At 38.6% G+C, this 20,927-nt stretch overlaps 2 protein-coding genes and 1 long non-coding RNA gene across 4 annotated transcripts in view; 1 reads left to right on the plus strand and 2 right to left on the minus strand.

The window, feature by feature from the left end:
• LOC116847301 (transcription factor Sox-14-like) overlaps positions 1–873 on the minus strand; it is a 73,706-nt gene extending 72,833 nt beyond the window's left edge. Inside the window, exon 1 of the mRNA XM_032822154.1 lies at positions 743–873. The gene's annotated coding sequence lies outside the window, so the exon portion shown is untranslated. The remainder of the gene's footprint in view (positions 1–742) is intronic.
• A 2,327-nt stretch (positions 874–3,200) lies between these two features.
• Positions 3,201–20,927, plus strand: part of LOC116847295 — a 106,491-nt gene continuing 88,764 nt past the window's right edge. The window contains exons 1-5 of the long non-coding RNA XR_004378735.1: positions 3,201–3,287; positions 3,970–4,157; positions 5,498–5,594; positions 5,831–5,932; positions 6,174–6,274. This is a non-coding gene — a long non-coding RNA (uncharacterized LOC116847295). The remainder of the gene's footprint in view (positions 3,288–3,969; positions 4,158–5,497; positions 5,595–5,830; positions 5,933–6,173; positions 6,275–20,927) is intronic.
• Positions 13,827–20,927, minus strand: part of LOC116847291 (transcription factor SOX-2-like) — a 47,131-nt gene continuing 40,030 nt past the window's right edge. For both annotated transcript variants that reach the window (XM_032822141.1, XM_032822140.1), the window contains 2 exons: positions 20,289–20,446; positions 13,827–16,711 (listed from right to left, as the gene is read on the minus strand). In XM_032822141.1, the coding sequence (XP_032678032.1) occupies positions 16,163–16,711; positions 20,289–20,446 (707 nt within the window). In that variant the 3' untranslated portion in view covers positions 13,827–16,162. The remainder of the gene's footprint in view (positions 16,712–20,288; positions 20,447–20,927) is intronic.

A 20,927-nucleotide genomic window follows, 5' to 3' on the forward strand; every position in this document is an offset into this window, starting at 1 on the left:
ATATATATATATATATATATATATATATATATATATATATATATATATGATCTTATTATTTCTTAAAAAATTACTTCAATTTGTATATTATTAATAAATATGAAATCGTATTCAGAATTATAATAGATGACGTTGTAATCCTAATGTTAATATCTAGCCATGCATTAATTCTTTTAAAAATACTGGCAGATAAGATAAAAATACATGATAACTACGTCCAATTATTTAGATTATATATAAAAAATAAAAAATATTTATTCGTTGGGTACTAACAATATATTTATTTAAATATATATTCATTTCTTTAAATAAACAATTGCTTCCATAAAAAATTAATGTTTAAAAAAACATTTTTATTTAACAAGTATTTTATATTAATGTAAGTAAATATGTTTATCCATCGAATAAATATTTTTTATTTCTTACATATATTTTTCTTTCAGTATACACAGGGAGAATTTCATAGTAAAAATTACTATGGAATTTTGTAACCTAGAAACGAATTGATATTTTGTAGTCATTGACTGTCATCTCATATGTGCTACTTATATTTTAAGAATTGAAATGTGTGCTATTAAATAATTTTATATATTTATAGCGAAACTTATTATGTTTCTCAGCAAGATGAATCTTATTGACAATCTACCTGTATTATCAAAAATATAGTAAAATTGGAAAGAATTTATATAAAAAAAAACTATAATATTCTCTCTGTATACTTAAATGAAACGATGTTACTTACAAGTGGAAGAGACGCTGACACGACACATTGCGACAAGCACCGGGCTGCATGTACCGAAGATCACACGAGATTACTCCCTGCTAATAACGTCGATCGTACGTCGCTATTTCGGCACTCCCGACACTTTGTTTACACGTGAGACTCACTTTCGATGGACAAGAGACGCGGAATGATGTCGATCGTTGTATGTCCATGTCGGTTGCCCGATTGAAAAGATCGAAATCAAATATGGCCGCGGAATTGACGATGTACGTTAAAAATGCGCGAAAACACGACGGTATCGCGCTCCGACAAGTACGCGTTCTATGGGATATATCCCTCTCTCTCTCTCTCTCTCTCTCTCTCTCTCTCTCTCGCTAATAGATTGACGCTACCTCCCGCGAGACTCGTCTTTGTCTGTTCTTTTCGGATTATCAACGCGAATTTCTGACTCTCGATTAATAAATCCGGCAATCGTCTGATTCTATTACTACCTGAGTGAGTACACACTCGTGCAAGAGTCGATAATACACACATGTGCAAGAGACGTTGACTCGACACGTTGCGATCGGTTGTGGGCGTCGTACAATGAGGAGATCTCTCTAATAACGTACTTACGATATATCCCGACGATCGCACGTTGCTATTTCGGCACTCCCGACACGCGCGAGACTTACTTTTGACGGATAAGAGATTCGTAAAACGCGGAGCGACATCGATCGACGTGTATCCATGGCGGCTGCTCGATGTAAAAGATTGAAGATAGCCACGCAATTAATAGCATACGTCGAAAATTCGCGCAGCGACATGAACATTGTCACACTCCTGCAACGATGCGCTCTGTTCCATGTAAACCCCACCATTCGATAGAGCGATCGATACTTACTACTTTTTCTAGTTACTAAATTACTAAAGATTTTCGACCACTCACCCACAAAGTAACATAACATCAATGTTATAATTTCCTACTCAACAATGTAACCGTTATATAACACGCACGTTATATAACAGTTACATTGTTGAGTAGAAAATTGTAACATTGATGTTATGTTACTTTGTGTTTACTGGGCACACACACCTTTCTAACTACGCATTTTTCATGACTGTCGATTAATGCACAAAACAGGAATATATTCTCGATTAATTAATAATGACAAAAACTGACGTGACTAGTCGGAAATTTTAGGAATTCCGTGTGTATCACGTAAATTTTGCAAGCAAATAACATGATGTGCGATTTAACGAGTACAATATATATATATATATATATATATATATATATATACATATATATATATATATATACATATATATTAACGAGCGCGTTGCAAGTTTATATGACATAGATTAGGTGATAATCGTCAAATGACGTGTTAATAGCGATCACTAATCGTGGATTACAACCGCGAGGACTAATTAATCACACGTCTTTACATTCGTTCTTTGATCGCACGGTTCGCAAAGTATTGCAAACGTCAATGTTAAATTGCAGGCTTACCTCAGTAATTTAGCCCTGTTCTCTGTTTTGCGATGACAGGCTCGAACGACGACGACAACGACGACGACAAACAGCTCGCCGTGGTGAGAGACAAACACTTCACACGAACGACGAATATTTCACACGATCGACGAATATTTCATACGACCGGCGAATATTTCACCGAGGACCGATTTTCCAATCTTTCGGTAAGCTAACGATTAAATTATGTCTGTCTTTATCTAACTTTAAGGAAAAACAAAGACAGACGTATGATTTTTAAAGGTGGGACCCGATTGACCACGATACGATTGGACACAGATTGTAATGATTGGTTCGACCTAGTAATTCACTAGATAATTCTTTGCATCGGTTGATTGTGTTCAATCGTACCGTGGTCAATCGGGACGCTCCCGATTGTAGTTAGCTTACCAATTCAGAATATTCCGATATTCACACACTGCTAATCCTAATGCTGCAATTCTAAGCAAATATACGAGTAAATCGTAAAGTCGTAGCTTACGAAAAAAACAAAAAAAATCGTAGATATTTACGAGTTATTATATGGTCCATTATTATACGGTCCATATAGAATTGCAGATCTATTCATAAGTTCTTACGAGAACAAGTTACGAGTTTTACGATTTTGTCTAGAATTGCAGTATTAAAATCTATAGTTTACGTAACGCATAGTATTTTCAGTACTGTGGCAGTGAATATCGGAACACACAATTTAAGAGATTGAAAAAATCAGCATTGAGCGGGCGCTCCGCGAACGACCGATCGCGACGCGTCACTACAGGAGACAACACGTACGCACTGTTAGGTCACGGTCGGCAAAGTCGCGGCGTCGCGCGACGCGGCTTACGAGTGCCTTCAGCTTGAGGCGCTATGAATACAAGTCGCGAATTAAAACAAAGCGCAGAGAGGAGTGGGGTGGCGCCTCAGTCACCCGATCACGCGCGACCGATTCCGAGACGATAACTTCCCATCTTTGTGTACATTTAATAATGACGTCTTCTACCTCGCGCGCGAGCGAGTGTCTTCCCTGTGCCTCCTGACTGCTTCCCCGTTGAGATCGCATTCCAGGTAAATACAAATGTCTCGAAATTGCCAATTCGGTGATAAGAGAATCGCGACGATGCGTTAAATGCCGTGAACGATTGCGCTTGACGGAATCTTGCTACATTCGCGGTCGGTGAGCATCGAATGTCTAGAATGGGGGCGGGTAGGGTGGACGAGCGTCCTGAGTTTATCGCAAGGCATCATGGGTACTTTGCGTGTCCGAAAGCGTCGAGTCGTGCATCGGGCGATCAAGGGTATGTAATTAATACAATTAGCTGTGCTCTCGTAGTGTTTGAATACCCGCTCGGTGTAATAATACTCGTTCGTTGAAATTATCACTGAAATTGTCGTTGAACTGAATCGTCTGGAATGTTGGATCGAAGGGCACGATCAAACATGCACAGCGAATGTTTTAGAATGTTCTAGAACGACGCCGATAATCGAACGAATCCAATAATCCATTCTCGTGTTTGTCGCGTTATTTGTTTACCTAAAGTGTAAAGCACGAGGAAGCAATAAATAACATATCCAACGCGCGGTATGTAGCGATGAGTAGTCTCGTCGCGTTATTTGTCCGCGTAAAATGCATCGAAGCCGCGAGAAAGCGCAGTGTGGGGCACGTACAAGTAGCGAGTGTGCAAGATGGCGATCGATAGACGTTCTGCGTTAATTAGTGTCGGCGAGTTCATAATCGCATTTTTTTTAGATTGACTTGTATCTATCGAGCCGATACTCCGAGTGAGTGAGTGAATGAGTGAGTGAAAGAGAGAGAGAGAGGGGGAGAGAGAGAGAAAGAGAGAGAGAGAGAATGACGGCGTCGATGGAGGGCGATGACGACGATGAGGTGACAAGAACGACGAAGACGACAACGACGAGGATGATGATGGGGATGAGGTAATAAATGAATTCACTCTTTCGTTGTATGTTTTTAAGCTCGATCATAAAATAAACTAAGTCTCGAATTTGAAATAGAATTTCAAGTTGAATTCTGCCACAAAAACACGTTTATAATTCTTATTGAGTTGAACTTTGCGTAATTGTTTAGTAAAATAAATATATCAATGCCAGGACATGTATCTAATTGTGGGAATTTTTATTTTGATTTTTTAACACAAATATATTTACAAACCGAAACTGAAAATATTCAGAATTAAATACATTTCTAGGCATTAGCATCTAACTCTGGACATTTTTATTCTTTTGGTTTTTGAATACAAATATTTAAAAATCCAAATTGATGAAAATATCTAGAATTAAATGCTTGTTCAGACATTAGTACCTAACTTTGGACATTCTTATTATTTTAGTTTTCAAATACAAATATTTAAAAACCAAAGCGATAAGAATGTCCAGAATTAGGTATGTGTTCGGGCATTGGTATTTAACTTTGTACATTCTTGTTGTTTTGGTTTTTAAATATAAGTATTTAAAAACCAAAGCGATAAGAATGTCCAGAATTAGGTATGTGTCCAGGCATTGTTATTTAACTTTGTACATTCTTATTGTTTTGGTTTTCGAATATAAATATTTGAAAATCAAAGCAATAAGAATGTCTAGTACTAAGTATAGGTCTAAACATTGGTACTTAACTCTCGACATTCTTATTGTTTTGGTTTTTGAATACAAATATTCAAAGACCAAACAATAAAAATATTAGATACCAATTTTTGAGTATGTATATCCAATTTTGGATATTTTTATTTTAATTTCTGAATATGAGTATGCACAAATTTAAACTTTTGACGTAACATCATAATATATAAAGGGTGAGTTAATAATTATTGTCACTTTGAATATCTTCAAAGTAAAAAACAAAGGTGATCTTTAGGTATTTGAAACTATTCTCTATTTATAGAATATAGAAGGCCAGATAGAGAAACTAGGTGCCAATATCTGGGTATGTTTTTAATTTTTGATATTTTTATTGTTTTGGTTTTTAAATATATTTATGTATTTAAAATTTTATTTTAATTAAAAGAAATTTTTTTATGGTGGTTACTTTTTTTTGGATGAAGCAGCTTTGAAGATCTTAAAATTACTTTTGTTTTTTGCTTCAAAGATCTTCAAGGTGGCAATAGTTATTAACTTATCTTATATATTTTATGTTCAAAGTTTTAATATTCGTATTAGAGACGAAATAAAAATGTCCAGAATTAAGTATACTGGCATCTACTCTTATATTTCGTATAATTAAAAAATTACAACAAAATACGACATCTAATGAAATATTGCAGATCGAAACACAATGTCTGCGACGACGATGAAGGCAATGACGACAACGATGACGATAATGAAGAGACAATGATGACGACAACGCTAACAAAAAAATTAGTGAGTGAATTCATTCGTTTGTTTAGCTGAACCATAAAATAAACCAAATCTCAAGTCGAATTTGAAGTTGAATCTTAAGCTGAACTTTGTCGCAAATAATTAAAATAATTAAAAATCATGTACTTATTATTATAGTTGAATTTTATTTTTGTTTATAATTATTATATAGTTGAATTTTATTTTTGCGACTGTTTAATATATTTCTATTGTGTAATTTATGTAATTATATATTTTAGTGATGACAAAAAAATACGACAAAGGAAAATTGCAGATCGAAACACGATGTCTGCAATGATGACGATGAGGCAATGACGACGACAACATCAACGAAATAATCGGTAAGTGAATTTACTCATTTGTCCATAAGTTGAGTTATAAAGTAAGTTTCAAGTCAAATTTAAAGTCAAATCTTAAGTTAAATTTTGTCGAAAATAATTAAAATAATTAAAGTAATTAAAAATCTTGTGCTTATAATTTTCAAGTTGAATTTTATGTTTGCAACTGCTTAATATATTTCCATCGTGTAATTATATATTTTCCTGATAACAATGAAATACAACTTCCAATGAAAAATTGCAGATCGAATCATAATGTCTGCGATTACGACGATGAGGTAATGATGACGATGAAGTAATGACGACGATGAAAGAGTGACGACAACAATGGCGACGAGATAATCGGTGAGTGAATTTATTCGTTTGTTCATAAGCTGAGCCATAAAATGAGTCTAATCTCAAGTTGAATTTGAAGTCGAATCTTAGACTGAATTTTGTCGCAAATAATTAAAATAATTAAAAATTATGTCGTGCTTATAATTATTGTCAAGTTAAATTTTACTTTTGTAATTGCTTAATATATTTTTATCATGTAATTTATATAATTATATATTACATATATCATTATTGGTGGTGACAACGAAATACGATTTCCAATGAAAAATTACAGATCGAACTACAATATTGGCGACAACATTTAGTTAGCGATTCGGTTTCATAGTGAGGCCAGTTAAATATTAGTTTCATGATTATTTACCGGCTTACGCTTACTTAGCACCGTCAAGCTACATATTCATCGTGCTTTAACTGATGGTTAATGTTAATGACTTGAATACATATATTAAATTAATTAATTTAACTTTTCTATTTTCTTTGATTAAGTGGCTTTTATTACTTTTTAATTTAATTTAAAAAGTCAATTTTTGATATAAATTTGACTGATAGAAGATAAATTTTGTTCTTTTCTTACAAATGAGAAAAGTTAAAATCTATTCAAGTACGTTCACATTATTGAATTTAAGAAACAAAAATCATTACACGAAATGGATAATCAACACTTTAATAATTCTGGATTATATACACTATATTCTGTATTTTATATTCTTGATAATACAGTAATTTATTTATTATTAAATTTATTATTAAATTAAATTAATTTTATTATTAAATTTACTCATTTGGCTGATAGTTTACATTCTGTTATTAAGTTTGATCAGGTTATCTGAATAAATTCTGGATAAATCATCAGCATCTACTTTATTTACCAATGAGCCTCAGGCCTCGGTAGATTAAAATGAAATTTGTTTATTGGAAAAGTGTCAACCAAACAAAATTAATTTTATTTATTGGAGAGGAACACGATCAGTTTACTGAAGATAATATTATTCATTCGAGAAGCGAGTCCACACACACAAGTTATACCAATATGAATTTATTTATTGAAAACATGCGTTCATGTATCAGTATCAATTTTATTCATTATATAAACGTATTCAGGGAAACTAAATTAAATTTGTTTAATGGGAAAACGCCATCGGGTAACTGAAGCTAATTTTATATATTGGAAAAATTTAATCGGATTATTGAAAATAATTTTATTTGGAGGCATAGTCACTTTATATCGGTTATTGACGAATTAATTAATTCTCATTTGATGATATACGAATTTATTATTTATTAATGCTCGGATTATCAGTTCAATCACTAATTGTCAGAGAAATTCTTTAGATCTTTGAAGACAGTTTTACACATGTTCGCACAATATAATTTGTGCTGTCGATACAAATCGATTTGTTGATAAAGACGTATGAGTACTGTAATTTAAATTAATGTTCTCTATTTTCATCGAAAAAAATGTGATTATAAATGATTGAAATTCAATACAAATTAATTTCAATATAAATGAAAGCTACAAGTGTTGATTATTCAGTCGTTAATTGTTAAGACGCGTATTTATTGAGAAGAGCGTAGAGTGTGAAGTTATTTACACGTAGACTGTGTTGGTTACATCTGCATACGGAAGAAGTTTGCTTGAAAGATAAATTGCACAAACGACAGAAATAAATTTTACCACCTCGGCCTAGAAGCGCAATCGGGCGCGTGGCGCTTGTAGTATGAAATCAGTTCAACGATCGCTCAGCTCGGTAAAAACAGATTTACCGGTGTCAGACGCTCAGGGTCACGGCCATTGACATTCCTTTTCATGGACGGTTCGCGAGAAATTCTATACCTAATTCGGATTGTCACGCACGTGTTACGTTGTGGTGCGATACGATTTAAACTTACATAAGACCGAAATATTTACTGACGCGAAAATTGCAAAATATTTATACAGATTCAGTAATATTTCTGTACATCTTTGCGCGTATATAAGCAGGCGTAGTTAAATTGATTGAGTCATTAATATTCTTTTTGTGATATATTTATTTTCATTGGTCTTTTATTTACTTACGCCGTGTAATAGCATATACAAGTTAATAAGTACAAGTTGAAATATTGAATATTGCCCGTTTCATATTGAAGTCTATTAGTTACATTAAATTATGTATGAGTTTATCCATTGTTAATTCTTATTAATTTTAATGAGACTTTATACTCACATATATTCATTAATATTGCATAAATATTATGTAATCGTGAATCGTCCATGATTTAAGAGAGCATAATAGGCGATTAAGGGGATGTTGAAGCTGAAAACTTTACTGACAGGATACTGACAAGTATTTTTCTGCAAAGTTTACATCGTATTGATTGTACAAAATTACAAATATTTTTACGCAATGAAAGTACGTGCAAAAATAAATAGGAACATTGTTCAATATGTGACGAAAATGAAAAAAAAATTTATATATAAAATCTCAAGCTGTCAGTTAGTAATATTTGTCTAATCCAAAAGTTCCGCAGTTTATATATATCGAAAATGTGGATATTCTAAACAGAAAAATTTTAAAGAACATTGCTGTACCTTTTTTCGCATCTGAATTCAGCTTAAGAATATCCGAAGTTTGCAGAAAAATTTTTACACATGTATGGTTAGGTTTCCTGCTGAATATGGTAAAATGAAATAACACACATTTACATAAGTTTTGTATGCACAAGAAATACGAAAAGTATAGCATGATTGTGTTAATAACGATCGTCTCTGCGTTATTGACATCTTTTGAGTTTGTCATCGACTTCAGTATTCCCTTAAATATCAAAGCAAGCTTCTGTTAACACGTTGATTGTCAATTGAAATTTATCGATTGTACCGCAGAGCATCATAATGTGACAAATGCAAAGATTAAGAACTGACTTTGTATTATACGAAAATCATTCGGCGACTCTCGTGTAATTTGACACCACAGTCAACGTGTTAAAATAACGTGTGCGATGAGTGAGTAAAAAATACTGCGATATAATGATGAGTTAGGGGCAAAAGGACAAGGTAAGTTGCTGTTGTTTCTATTGACAATTTTGCTTATCAAGCGATGCTTAGTGGGAGAATAATGTTTGATAGTCAGACGTACTCTGTCAAAACGAATGATTTTCCGGTTTTTCACGGTGAATCAAATATTTTAAATCGATCTTGAATACCAATAATTTATAATTAATTAATATATCTCTTTTTTAAAATCCCAAATGCGCGTTATTTTTATTTTTTATTTTTTTTAAGTTGCAAAAATTACTGCCTTAGTCAGGAATCGAACCTGGACCTCCCCACTTACCGAGCGGGGGATGCCGTACCAATTCGTAAATTTTTAGGTCGTTGCACCTTCAAACAAGCTTTTATATCTTGAAAGTTAGGCCCATTCTAAAATATCTTCGTCATCTCTCTAAAACATATAATCTACAGCGAAAGGATTCGTGTCGTTTTAATAACTAGGGGGGTATCTTGCCAAAAGACGTAATGAACAGTTAGACGTCTCGACGGCATTGTTAGTTTGTTTACGGTCAGTGACTGGATAAAAAGGCCTCGAAAGAACCATGGTAACATACCCCTTGGCGAATGATAACAAGACCTAAGCCGCGAGAACAGTGATTAGGGACTCATGCACGCCCCTTAGCACGACAAACTGACAATTTTCACCGTCATTATCCTCTCGAGAAGCGCGTCCATTGTTTCTGGTCCCAGAAGGACCATTTTAAGCGCCCTTCGTCGAGCGTGCGTTCTGCAAGCAGGAAGCGTGAAGAAGGATGTGCCTCTCCCTCTCTCCTCTTCTCTCTCTCTCTTTCTCTATCTCTCTTTCTCTCTCTATCTCTCTCTCTCTATCTCTTTTCTCTATATCTGTCTCTATCTTGACTCGATAAAACCGGGTAAGTTCTGACACATTGGAGGGTGGAGGTAGCTACCTTCTCATTAAATCCATTATACCAAGTGCACGGCGATGAACTTGACCTGAACGCCAGGCCGTCAGGCCGGCTTAGACAGATCGTTTAGGTGGAATCTAAATCATCTGCCTGGTCCCATCCCCCTCTTCGCGCTCCTGCTGTTTGAAAGCGCGCTCGACCGCACTACTATTCCTGACCGACCTCTCACGACTTCATTAGTACCTGCTGGCTTTGGAATGCGCGGGATTTTGGGTATCAGGAAGGAGGATAGTATGCATATGTTTCAGAGGATTTATCCTTCTCGAATGCGCGTTAAAATCGCTACACGAAATATAGATACTTAATATCGGCACTTTAGCATCTGTAAGAAGTGAGATCGGTAAATAGGACAACGCGATTGATAACGAAAAAAAGAGAGGTCAACGGATTATGTCGCGCATCAGTCGTTGTTCACCGCGGCAATCATCAATTCCTGTTAATAAAACGGGCATTAATTTGATTATCGCGTCGACTAAATTCTGTGGGATAAATCTTCATTCAAGAAAAGGCATATTTCATTAATTATTGCCCGCATTTTGTTAATTAACATTGTGACGTTATCCGATTATCTTTCGCCGTCGTTCAATTCCCGCAGGAGTCATCGGTACGCATTAATAGGACGATCATTAATTTCATTACAGATTACACGTTTCGCCAGGTTCTCCTCACAATCGCATTCATAATGGCCATTTGCCGACGCATGTCTAATAAAATTAATATTCTAGGACAAATTTCCATTCGGCATTGCCGCGCGCGTTTTACCGATTATCATCCGTGCTTCGTTAGTCAGCGTGTCATCCGGTTATCCGGGATTATTTTCTTTCCCCTTGAAATGCCCGCGTCAGTCGTCAATTCCGGTTAATAAAACGATCGTTAATTTAATTACGAGTTACACGTTACGATTTGTCGGCACTTGCTCAACATCGGTGTTGAGGCTCGGTACACTTTTCTTTGTGCTGCCGTTCGAGAAAAGGTGGCACGAATGTCTTCTCATTAAACTGATTATACAACGAAGAATAGCTCACGTCACGAGTGGCGAAAGCGAGATCATTTGGCCGGAATGTAAATCACCTCTCACACTCGTCATCCCACCGCGTCTCGTCTCACTTAATACGTCTTCGGGTTTTCAAGCTGGATTCTACGATATTCTTTTGTATTTTATTACAAATTTTTACTTTTATTAGGATATACTGCGATTCGTGCAATGTTTTTCATTTTAATGAAACATGCAACACGAGAGTTTAGTTACGAACTGCCGAATTATTAATCAAGGCTTTTGAACGCTCTGTATAGTATAAACTGTCTGCGTGCGTGTGCGTGTGTGTGTGTGAATTAAAATTGCCCATTTATCCACTAGTGCAGTGGTATAGAACTATACGTGACTACGTGATTCGCGCTAGGTCAGTGTATCCACTGCTTCGCCCTATGTTAGTTTTGTCCCTATTGGTGCTCTCTCCCTCTCTACCTCTCTCTTTCTCTCTCTGTCTTCGGCAAATAGAACAGCATACAGAGGCAAACAGAACTGCTCGATTCATAAACTGGACAATGACATTCCGAATTGAAAGCCCGGCTGCAAGAACCGGCCAAGTTCACTATTCTCGACAGAGAACTTATTTGCCATCTCGTGTTTAGTGAACAGTGGCTTTTCGATTGATGCGAGCATCAGGTGTGACTACGTGACATGTACGATGCGAAGAATTAAATGGATTTATCAGATCTTTGTACAGCTGATCTCTGCATTGAGACATAATTTGTTAATATGTTGGAACTGATACGACATTACAATTGTAGAATTTGAAAAAAATACTGTTAGATTTTCGCCTAAAAAATCGTGCTTAGAAATAACCGTAAAATGTTTCAAATTGTATAATTATTTCTCGTAGCGCGCTTCACTCAGAAAAGTAAATAACCGTGTAAAACTAACTGCACATCTCGGTGTCCGTTAGACAGAAAGAGAGAGAGAGAGAGAAAGAGAGAGAAAGACACCTCACATGTGCGTTTTAACGATTGTGTCAGGAGATATGTACTTCTAAGCTTAAGTACAATCGGAGATAAATCGCCTCCCGAGTGGTTAACGAATTATCACCTAATCTTGAGGTAAGGAACGGCTCGCTCCGTGTTATTTGTCGAGTAATTATTTTCGGTAGAACGAAGCAGGTGCCGTTATTTAGACAAGTCAATCGTCGCCGGTGGCAGCAAACCACCGCGGTTGTTGCGCAAACATTCGCGAGGGCTCGCGCATTATGGTCGCGAACCACCAACTATAGCCGGCACCGCTCTCTGGTCTCGCAGGATTCGTGTTTGCGTATCGATTGCATGCACCAACACAGAAGTCGTTCGCGACGCCGGATGTTGTACGAACAAACTTACCGGACGTATACTATAAACAATAGATTGTTGCGAAATATTTCGAGAAATATTTTATCTAAAAGCGTGTGTAAAAATATTTTTATTTCTATTTTTTTTTCAAGCAGATTGAACGAAGTTATATATTAAAAATGCTTAAATACAATTTTGCAAAACGTTGCGGGAAGTATCTCTTGAAGAGTTATTATATTGGTCTTTTTTCTTTTTTTAAGCTTTATATTTTTTTCCAAAGTTTTTAAATACTTTTGATATGCTGTTTTCTCTTACAAACACATACACGTACATTTCATCCAATATTAAACATTCTTGACTCAAGGATTAATAAACTTTTACCGCGTCAATGCGCGTCACTATTTGAGACTTTAGAATTGCTCGCTCCGTTGGTTTAAAATAAATCGCGGCGGTTGTGCATCGATGCACAATGCGCATCGAAACTCGACGCTCAATGCTTGGAAAAAACTAAGAAGGCTTCGACCGCCGTCGCGTCGCCCATTGTCGAGCTGGAAAGAACGGCAGCTGCGATCTTGCGACTGTCGTTTGGAAACTCGAACCATTTATTCGTTCGCACCTTTACGCTGCTCCCCGAATCCGTGAAAACACCTTACGCTTTTCACCCAGGTAAATACCGAGATTCTCTTTTGAAATACGAATAGGTGCGCATGGAAACGAAGCCCGCACTAGTGTCGCTCTGAATCGAACTCCCGCCAAGACAAACTTTTCTTTGGACGTAATAATTTCCTGAAAGTATCTTTTCAGCATCTGGCCCTTTTATCTCGACGTTCTAACATGCATATTGTGAACCTCTCTTTTTGATCCGGATGTGCGCGGCTTGTCCGCTGGTGCAGAAAAAGAAATCTCTCGTGAATGTACTGCGGGAGTTACATTGAAATTATATTGTACTCTTGACGTGCACAACGATATAATCAGTAGTGATTATCTCGCTGCTATTTCCAAGAAATTTGGATATTTCAGAAAATATGTTCTTCCAAAGATTCTCTCTCATAGAAAATATCTGCTATACATACATACATACATATATATACATATATATATATATATATATATATATATATATATTATATACATATATATTCTCTTTATCATAGATTATTATAAATATTTTCAAAAAGATATTTTGCAAAATATCGGATTTCTAAAAGGAATCATTTAGACATTTTATATATCACGCAGTATATTAATGTTACTCTAAAACTGAAAAGGAAATTTGACATACAATGAATTCGAAGGATAATATTTAACGTTTATTTTTCACTTACGGTACAATACTTATAATTTACTTGAGTCGCTGGTAATGTAATATCCGAATAATCGATACAGCTTAAGATTCATCGTAACGATACGAATACAAAGATTACACGTTGTATAGCGGGAATGTCTCGAGCGAAACGTTTTCTGGAGCTCATTTCCCCCTCCCCCTCCCCCTCTCCTTCGCAAAGTCGATTCGATCGACACCATCAAGCGATAACAGATTTGGAAGTCAGAAAATAATCAACAAAAGGCAGAAATGATCGTGTGCCTTTGTCAGTCAAGAAATTATACTCGGGTCGCGCGTGTATATTTTTATATCTCTACAGTTACTATGTATAATTGAACGATCCTCGTTAATTGGCCAAAATACATTCGCAAATGACGAGTAACGATTTCGAACATATAACATATAACGATAAACTTGTATAATTATTTTTTTTTATATAAATATACGACAGCAAAACTAAAGAGACACATTGAAAATTGCTACTCGTTATTCGCGTTATAAAACACATTCGCGTATTAAACACATTTTCGTGACTAAGTATAAACAATGATAACATAATATCTTTTTATACAATTAATTGTACAATGAAAAAAAATTAATAATAAATATCGTTTGCTACTATACTATTCGCGCAAAATTAGAAAACGCCATCATCCTGGATGAGCAATAATCGTAAGTAAATAATGATTCAATTTCTCCGCAAAAACGCATGGAAAACTTGAACGATCTTACGCGACAAATTCGCGCGGAGAAAAATCGATTAATATTCATGGTCTATCGGAATCTCTCAACCCACAACTGGTGATACTCGAATAAAGTAAAACAAAATTGAAATTCATCGATATATACACAATGTCCAATTGCTAAATCGTAAGTATACGCCGTATAAACACATGTAAATGACTTAGTATGACAGCACTGTCTATCCTGCTTCTCGTCGTCAGAGCTGTTTTTGTCTATCGATCCAAAATTATAGTTACTTAAAGAAATTAATTTCTAGTATTTCCGCTAACCTAAAAAGAGTTCTTAAAAAGAAATACGTACCGATCAACGTTTTAGCAGTCATACGATTATTAAATATCTATTTTTACAACCAATTGAGGGTTGAAGGTAAACGAAGAGAAAAGAACGATAAGTTATCATTACGTTGTTCCAGTGATCGAGTGTTCGCGATAGGTTTCCGATACCACGTACGCACACGATTCCATTTGTACTGCTTTCTCTTCAAGGATCACGAGTCCTTGCGTCTGGGGATGGAGAACGTAAGAAAGCGGATTCGCGCGCGGAAACCCGGAACAGCCAAGTTTTTGCTACACTATTTACACAGGGACTATGTACAATGTATTCTTAACACGTCTCGGTCAAGACTAGTCAGCCGACGACACAGCGGAAGTCCTCTCGATTTTCGTTGCGATCTGTAAACGATGACCTATGATCATCGTCGATCGTCGGTTTATCTCTCGGAATAGTCCGTTGGTCTGGTGGCTTTTCTTGCTCTCTCGCAGCGATATTATTGATTATATCCATCGCCAGGAAAATGTTTAATTTTTTCTAGTCCTTTGATGAAATTCTTCCAGATCGATCAACGATCCTTTTTACAAAATATAGACGATTTGCTAATATATAAATAATATTGTCACCGAAAATAATTTCTTTATAAACTGGGACAATTTTTATAAACTTTTCATCTCGACCGATATTCTCCTGGAGATATTTTTCAAAAGTATCGATGATTCACGATGTTACGACATCTTCTTGAAGTTTCACTGAATTTTGACGTAAAATATTTATTGCGCTTGTCCCGTCGAAATACAACATCGATAAATACAACATCTTTCTTAAAGATTGTTGGAATTCTTCTAAAACGAAAGATACACTCTGGAAAGATTTCATCATCGGTGCACGTCAGTTGGCGGTAGTCGTTGAGAAGACGACCGCCATTAGTCATCGTCGGATAGTTTGGCAGAATCCAGGGTATCCATCTAGTAAAATAAAGAGAACGTTTTCCTAGAACACTATCACACACAACGTTCCACTTTCATTTCGTGTTATCCGCCGTAGCCATGGCAATCCCGCAATGAGATCCGCGGCAACTGCCCACTTCTTGAAATGCACCGTAATGCGCGTTTGGACAAAAGATATCTTCTGATCGTCGGAACTCTGACTGCTAAGATTCGGGCAGATGCTCTGCCAGAGCGTCGTCGTGTCATTCTGCTGAATCCGCGGTAGTCATCGTCACGACTCGACCAGGTTCACAGCAACTGCTCCTCGAAGATGGATCAGAGCTATGTTCTATCGGGTCAGAAGATGACTGTCAGTGGTCGGCGGAAAGACTCGTTTCCCGGGGCCGGTGCCGTTTGATATCCACCGTACTGGCCCATCTGCGGGCCCAACAATCCGCCAGCCTGGACGGGTCCGGGATAGTACGCTGGTAGAGTTGCTCCAGGACTCGCGGCCGATGACGTGGACGTCGAGCTTGCGCTAGAGGAGGCTTGCTCCGCTCTCTCGTGCTGCTTGCTCGTGTCCGGCGACTCCGCGGCCGGTGACCTCGCTGGTCCACTTCCGCCGACGACGCTACCTGGGCTGGACTCCTCGTAGAGTTTGTTGGGCTCGTAGCTGGGTCGGTTGTAGTCGACAAGGGGCGGTTTCTGATCCATGTAGAGCTTCGATTGCTCGAAGTAAGCCTTCGCCGAGTCCAAGTAGCTTCGGTCCAGATAGGTCTTGGGGCTTGAGTCCAGGTACTTGGGGTCCGGGTACATGCTCATCGCGAGACTGCTGGGCGGCATATAGGCAGCGCGATACTTGTCAGCCTCCATCGAATACTTCATAGCGTCCATTGAGCTCACCACCTGAAACAGGAACGGGGAATGCCGTGCAACGATACCGTGCTTCCGTTAATGTAATATCGTTAAGGTTTTCTGCGTAATCCCGCGACGTGAATAACTCGAGCGTCATTTATTTCGAGCGAGAAAAATTAATTTACTAATGAGATTTCCCTCGCGAGCAGCTTCGGACAGTCCCGATAAAATTTAGAAGCGTTAGGACATTCCTGCCATTAGTCTCTGCGAATCTTTGCCGAGTTCTGGTCTTAGAAAAATGGACGCAGAAAATACGACGAATAAAAAACAAGCGACGAAAGTCGACGCATTCGATTCGGTCGGCGCGCAAATCGCGAAATCGGTGAATCCGCGACGCGACGCGACCCGAGCAGGAGATTTGTTCTATGTCGAAGACAACGCTGCCAATGGTCATAAATTTCGTCACGTTGGGCCAAACGCGCCTTGGACCGGGCTGCCGCGAATTGAAGAGGGAGCCGACCTCGAGAGACGGCCGTTTAAAAAACGAAGGAGAAGGATAGAGGCGAGAAGAAGCACAGCGCGCGTATTCCCGATTCTATAATTCGTGGACGAAGGAAGGACCGCGCGGGATCCTTTGTCGGATCGTTAAGCGGCTTTGTCCGGATGATTTACATCCAGTCTTAGCGATGCTAAGTCTCTCTCTCGTCCGCTACGACCAATTGATTACAGCTCGGCTTCTCTCGCCTCGAGACACCCCTTCTCTCTCCGCGAATCGCACAGCGGCGTCCAGAAATTAAAAAATTCCTCCTCGTCGCATGACGCTCGGGTATTTGCATGAAAATTCGGTCGACCGCCCGATTATCACGGCGCGTTTTTTTTTTGTCCGCGTTAGATAATTGTGATGCGCAGCAATTCATCGGGTATGACGTAAATGTGTCGAAATAGTTTGATGGGGATTGCAGTCGGATGTTTTAAATCGATCACACTGTTTCGGAAATTTCAAACAACTGGGAAGTCAAGACACGTCCCTGTAAATTTTTATTTGTATCACACTAAATTGCCAAATTTGTTAGTGAAATTATCTCACCGTCAATTTTGAATATCTTATCCTTATAAAAAATAGACATTATAAAATAGACAATATAAAATACATGAAGAAAGAATTAAATTAGTTACCTTTATGAAAAATAGGTAATCTTACAAAAATATACAAGAAAATATAAAATGGATAGCCTCGTAAAAAGTAGACACTCGAAATTTGCGCGAAGTAGAATAAATTTTCCAACGCAGAATTATAAATCTTAAGGAGAGCAGCTCATTGTTCAACTGAGCGCTATGATACGTTCACTTATACTGTTCCAAACGTTTGTCACTTTCTTTCGGATGTGTCTATCATCGTCACCGTCGCGCTGGTCCATTCCGTTCTCATCTACGCCGTTCGTTCCAGGAGACTTAATTATCCAGCACGATGTCGCTGTTAAAGCGTACAATGACACCGTATACCGTTCGCCTCTGTTTTCGCTCACAAAAGAGCGCCATTCTCCTTTCGCGCCATGTGTCGTCGAAGTCGAGAGCGAAAGAGAATGAGCGCACTTTATTTTCCAAATGGCCTCGAAGCGGTGGGAGAGTACAGAGAACGAGAAAGTCAACTCCCTCACATTGTGGCATTGTGTCACAGCCCTCGATATTTCAGCCGCTTCAACATTTCGTAAGAACTCGGTATCTTTCGGAGGATACGTTCGCTAGAGCGTTGACGAAATGTAATCTCTATCTGTGTGTTAACTCGTCTACACATGGAAGGGTGTGTAATTAATTTTCTTTCTTAGAAATTGGTCATGATGAAATTCGGCAAGATCGCTTTAACTCTTGCTGCAATTTAGCAAGACTTTCTCCTTTTCTGTAGCATTGGCTGTGACGTAAATTGAACAAGGATGTGATAATTATTGCGATCAAATCAAAGTGTGCTTAATTGTGATATAATTGGTTCCCAAGTCAGTTGCTCATTTTCTTTTTTACCTTCAGTTTCATTGAGAAGGTTGATTATATTCTTTCGAGTTTGTAGTCACTGTTGAATTTGGTTCTCCTTGAAAGAACTGTCGTCACTTCATACTTGTCTTCACCTGACTTGTGAGAGGAGAATTCTTACAAAAAATATCCTTTCTTCTGTTGTTCTCGAAATTTTCCTTCATCATCTAGCCGTGTAAGGATTGATCGCATGACTCTTTTCGTCAAGACTTCGCGGTCATAGTGTTCTCGGTGACGTTGAGCCAGGGGGAGAGGAAGAATTCGAGCTCGGCTAGGCGAAGATAACGTTGAAATTCTTCAAGCGTGCCGTTCGCCGCCGGTGTTCACCAATAATGGTCGCTTGTATCGCGCCGGTGCGTCGTTCCAGACGCGTCGGCCATTCAGCCGTTGAATGCAGAAATAACTAGCTATCTGTTTGTCTCCCGTAGCCAGCTGCGGAAATTCATATACAGACCACGGTCTCCGGTTTCTGTTTGCGAAGCCACCCGGGGGCCCCTTTGTTGCAACAACGAATGAAACGTACCTACACTCATCCTCCCTCCCTTTCTCTCTCCCTTCCTCCCGCTACCTTCCGCTTCCTCCCTCATCCTTCCTCTTCCTCCTCCTTCCAGAATCGACTCTTCCTCTTGCGCGCGCGATCCATCTCCGCTTTTTCTCCTCCTTTTGCTTTATTTACGCGGCCGACGATCTGTCTCGCGGACTCGATATGTCCAGTCGCCAATTGTCTTCGAGATAAATGGATTTGTGATTGTGACTTTGTGGCGCGGTAAAATGCCGGCTGTGAGTTAACGTTACTATAGAAATAGAAATATCTCTACAAAGACGAATCATTAATTCGATTCGCTCGGGAGGTTTCACATTTCAATCCAATTAGATGTCCACGTGAAGTCAAATTATTCCCGTAGGGCTCGATATCTTTTGAGAAAAATTATCTTTTCTCTTAACAGAAAAGATCCCGCTCATTCCTGCGTAATCCACACGTTCTTGCCTCGTCGTTGCTTTCATCTTGAAAGGATATTCGTTTGTATTTTTCATCCCCCAAGGGCCTCAAGCGAATGCAGTCGGCATCATTCGTGTCTCATATCTCGACACAATTTGCGTGCACCTGTTTATCTTGTGGAACCAAACTTGTGCATTGCACTCGACACCGTGATTGTACGAAGTAATAGAGCTGCATTTTCTGCAATAATGTGCATCTCGATAGAAAATATCGAACGTTGCAATTATAATAGCAGTCGCACGGATAGCGAAAGGTTCCGGGTTCGATTCCCGGCCCAGAGTCTTGTCACACTTGATATATTTTCTCTTATCTCTTCTTCCAGAGCTTTCTTAAAAAGTTGCTTTTAACAAATTTAGTAGCCGTTACATCCGTCCTTATGGCAAAATTATTAGTATAGTATCGTATAATAGTTGCAATTATACTTCGGACTACGGGACGGATGGTCATTGCAAGAGTCGTCAGGTCTTTTCAGACTACAAGGATCGAGCGGTCGTTCACCGGGTGTGTCCACAGTGTGCCCGGGAAACGACGCAGTGTTGTCTCTAGATGCGGTGTACTTGTCGTCGCGTACATATCACTCGCACGAAAGAAATATCGACTTACTTGAGCAGGTGCCCCGAGACCGGCGGACATGGCGGCAGCCGATTGTTGTGCAGCCGCTGCCGCAGCCGCAGCCATGCTGGCCGCCGAGAGGGGGCCGTAAGCCGCCGCAGGGCTGTAATAGGAACCCATCCCTGCCTGTCCCATGCTACCGGCCATCCCTGTAATATTACAACAACACACACGAGCATTCGTAAATAAGACGTCGGCAATTTGTGGGCGCGTCGCCTATTAATGGCGCGACGTATTAATTAGCGAGTCGCGCTTGCGCAAGGGCGAAGACGACGAATTGCGCCGCGATCGTTTGTTATTCGCGCGGGGTTTGTGCGCTAACAATTGATACGCGAGATACGCGACGTTTCGCTGTCGGAGGGGTGGTGGCAGCTATTCCTAGGGGTTAACCGTTCGCCACGCGACCTGCGTGTTAAATTACGACGGTATGCCGGGCGCTTTTAAAGAGGATACGCCACCAGTATTGAAAATACTGTCTGGTATTCATTCGCGTGTGTATTTCGACGCGCGTGCCGTACACGGGGTGATTTAAGACGTTTGGTAATCGCACTTGCGAACTCGCGATATCACCGGGAGTCAAGATAAAAGACAGGTGTGGGCGTTTAACGAATGACGTGCGATCACTCTTGT

The sequence above is a fragment of the Odontomachus brunneus genome, unplaced genomic scaffold (genome assembly GCF_010583005.1).
Source record: "Odontomachus brunneus isolate Ranch 3 - 2012 unplaced genomic scaffold, Obru_v1 Obru_scaffold_076, whole genome shotgun sequence".
Classification (NCBI taxonomy): Eukaryota; Metazoa; Arthropoda; class Insecta; order Hymenoptera; family Formicidae; genus Odontomachus; species Odontomachus brunneus.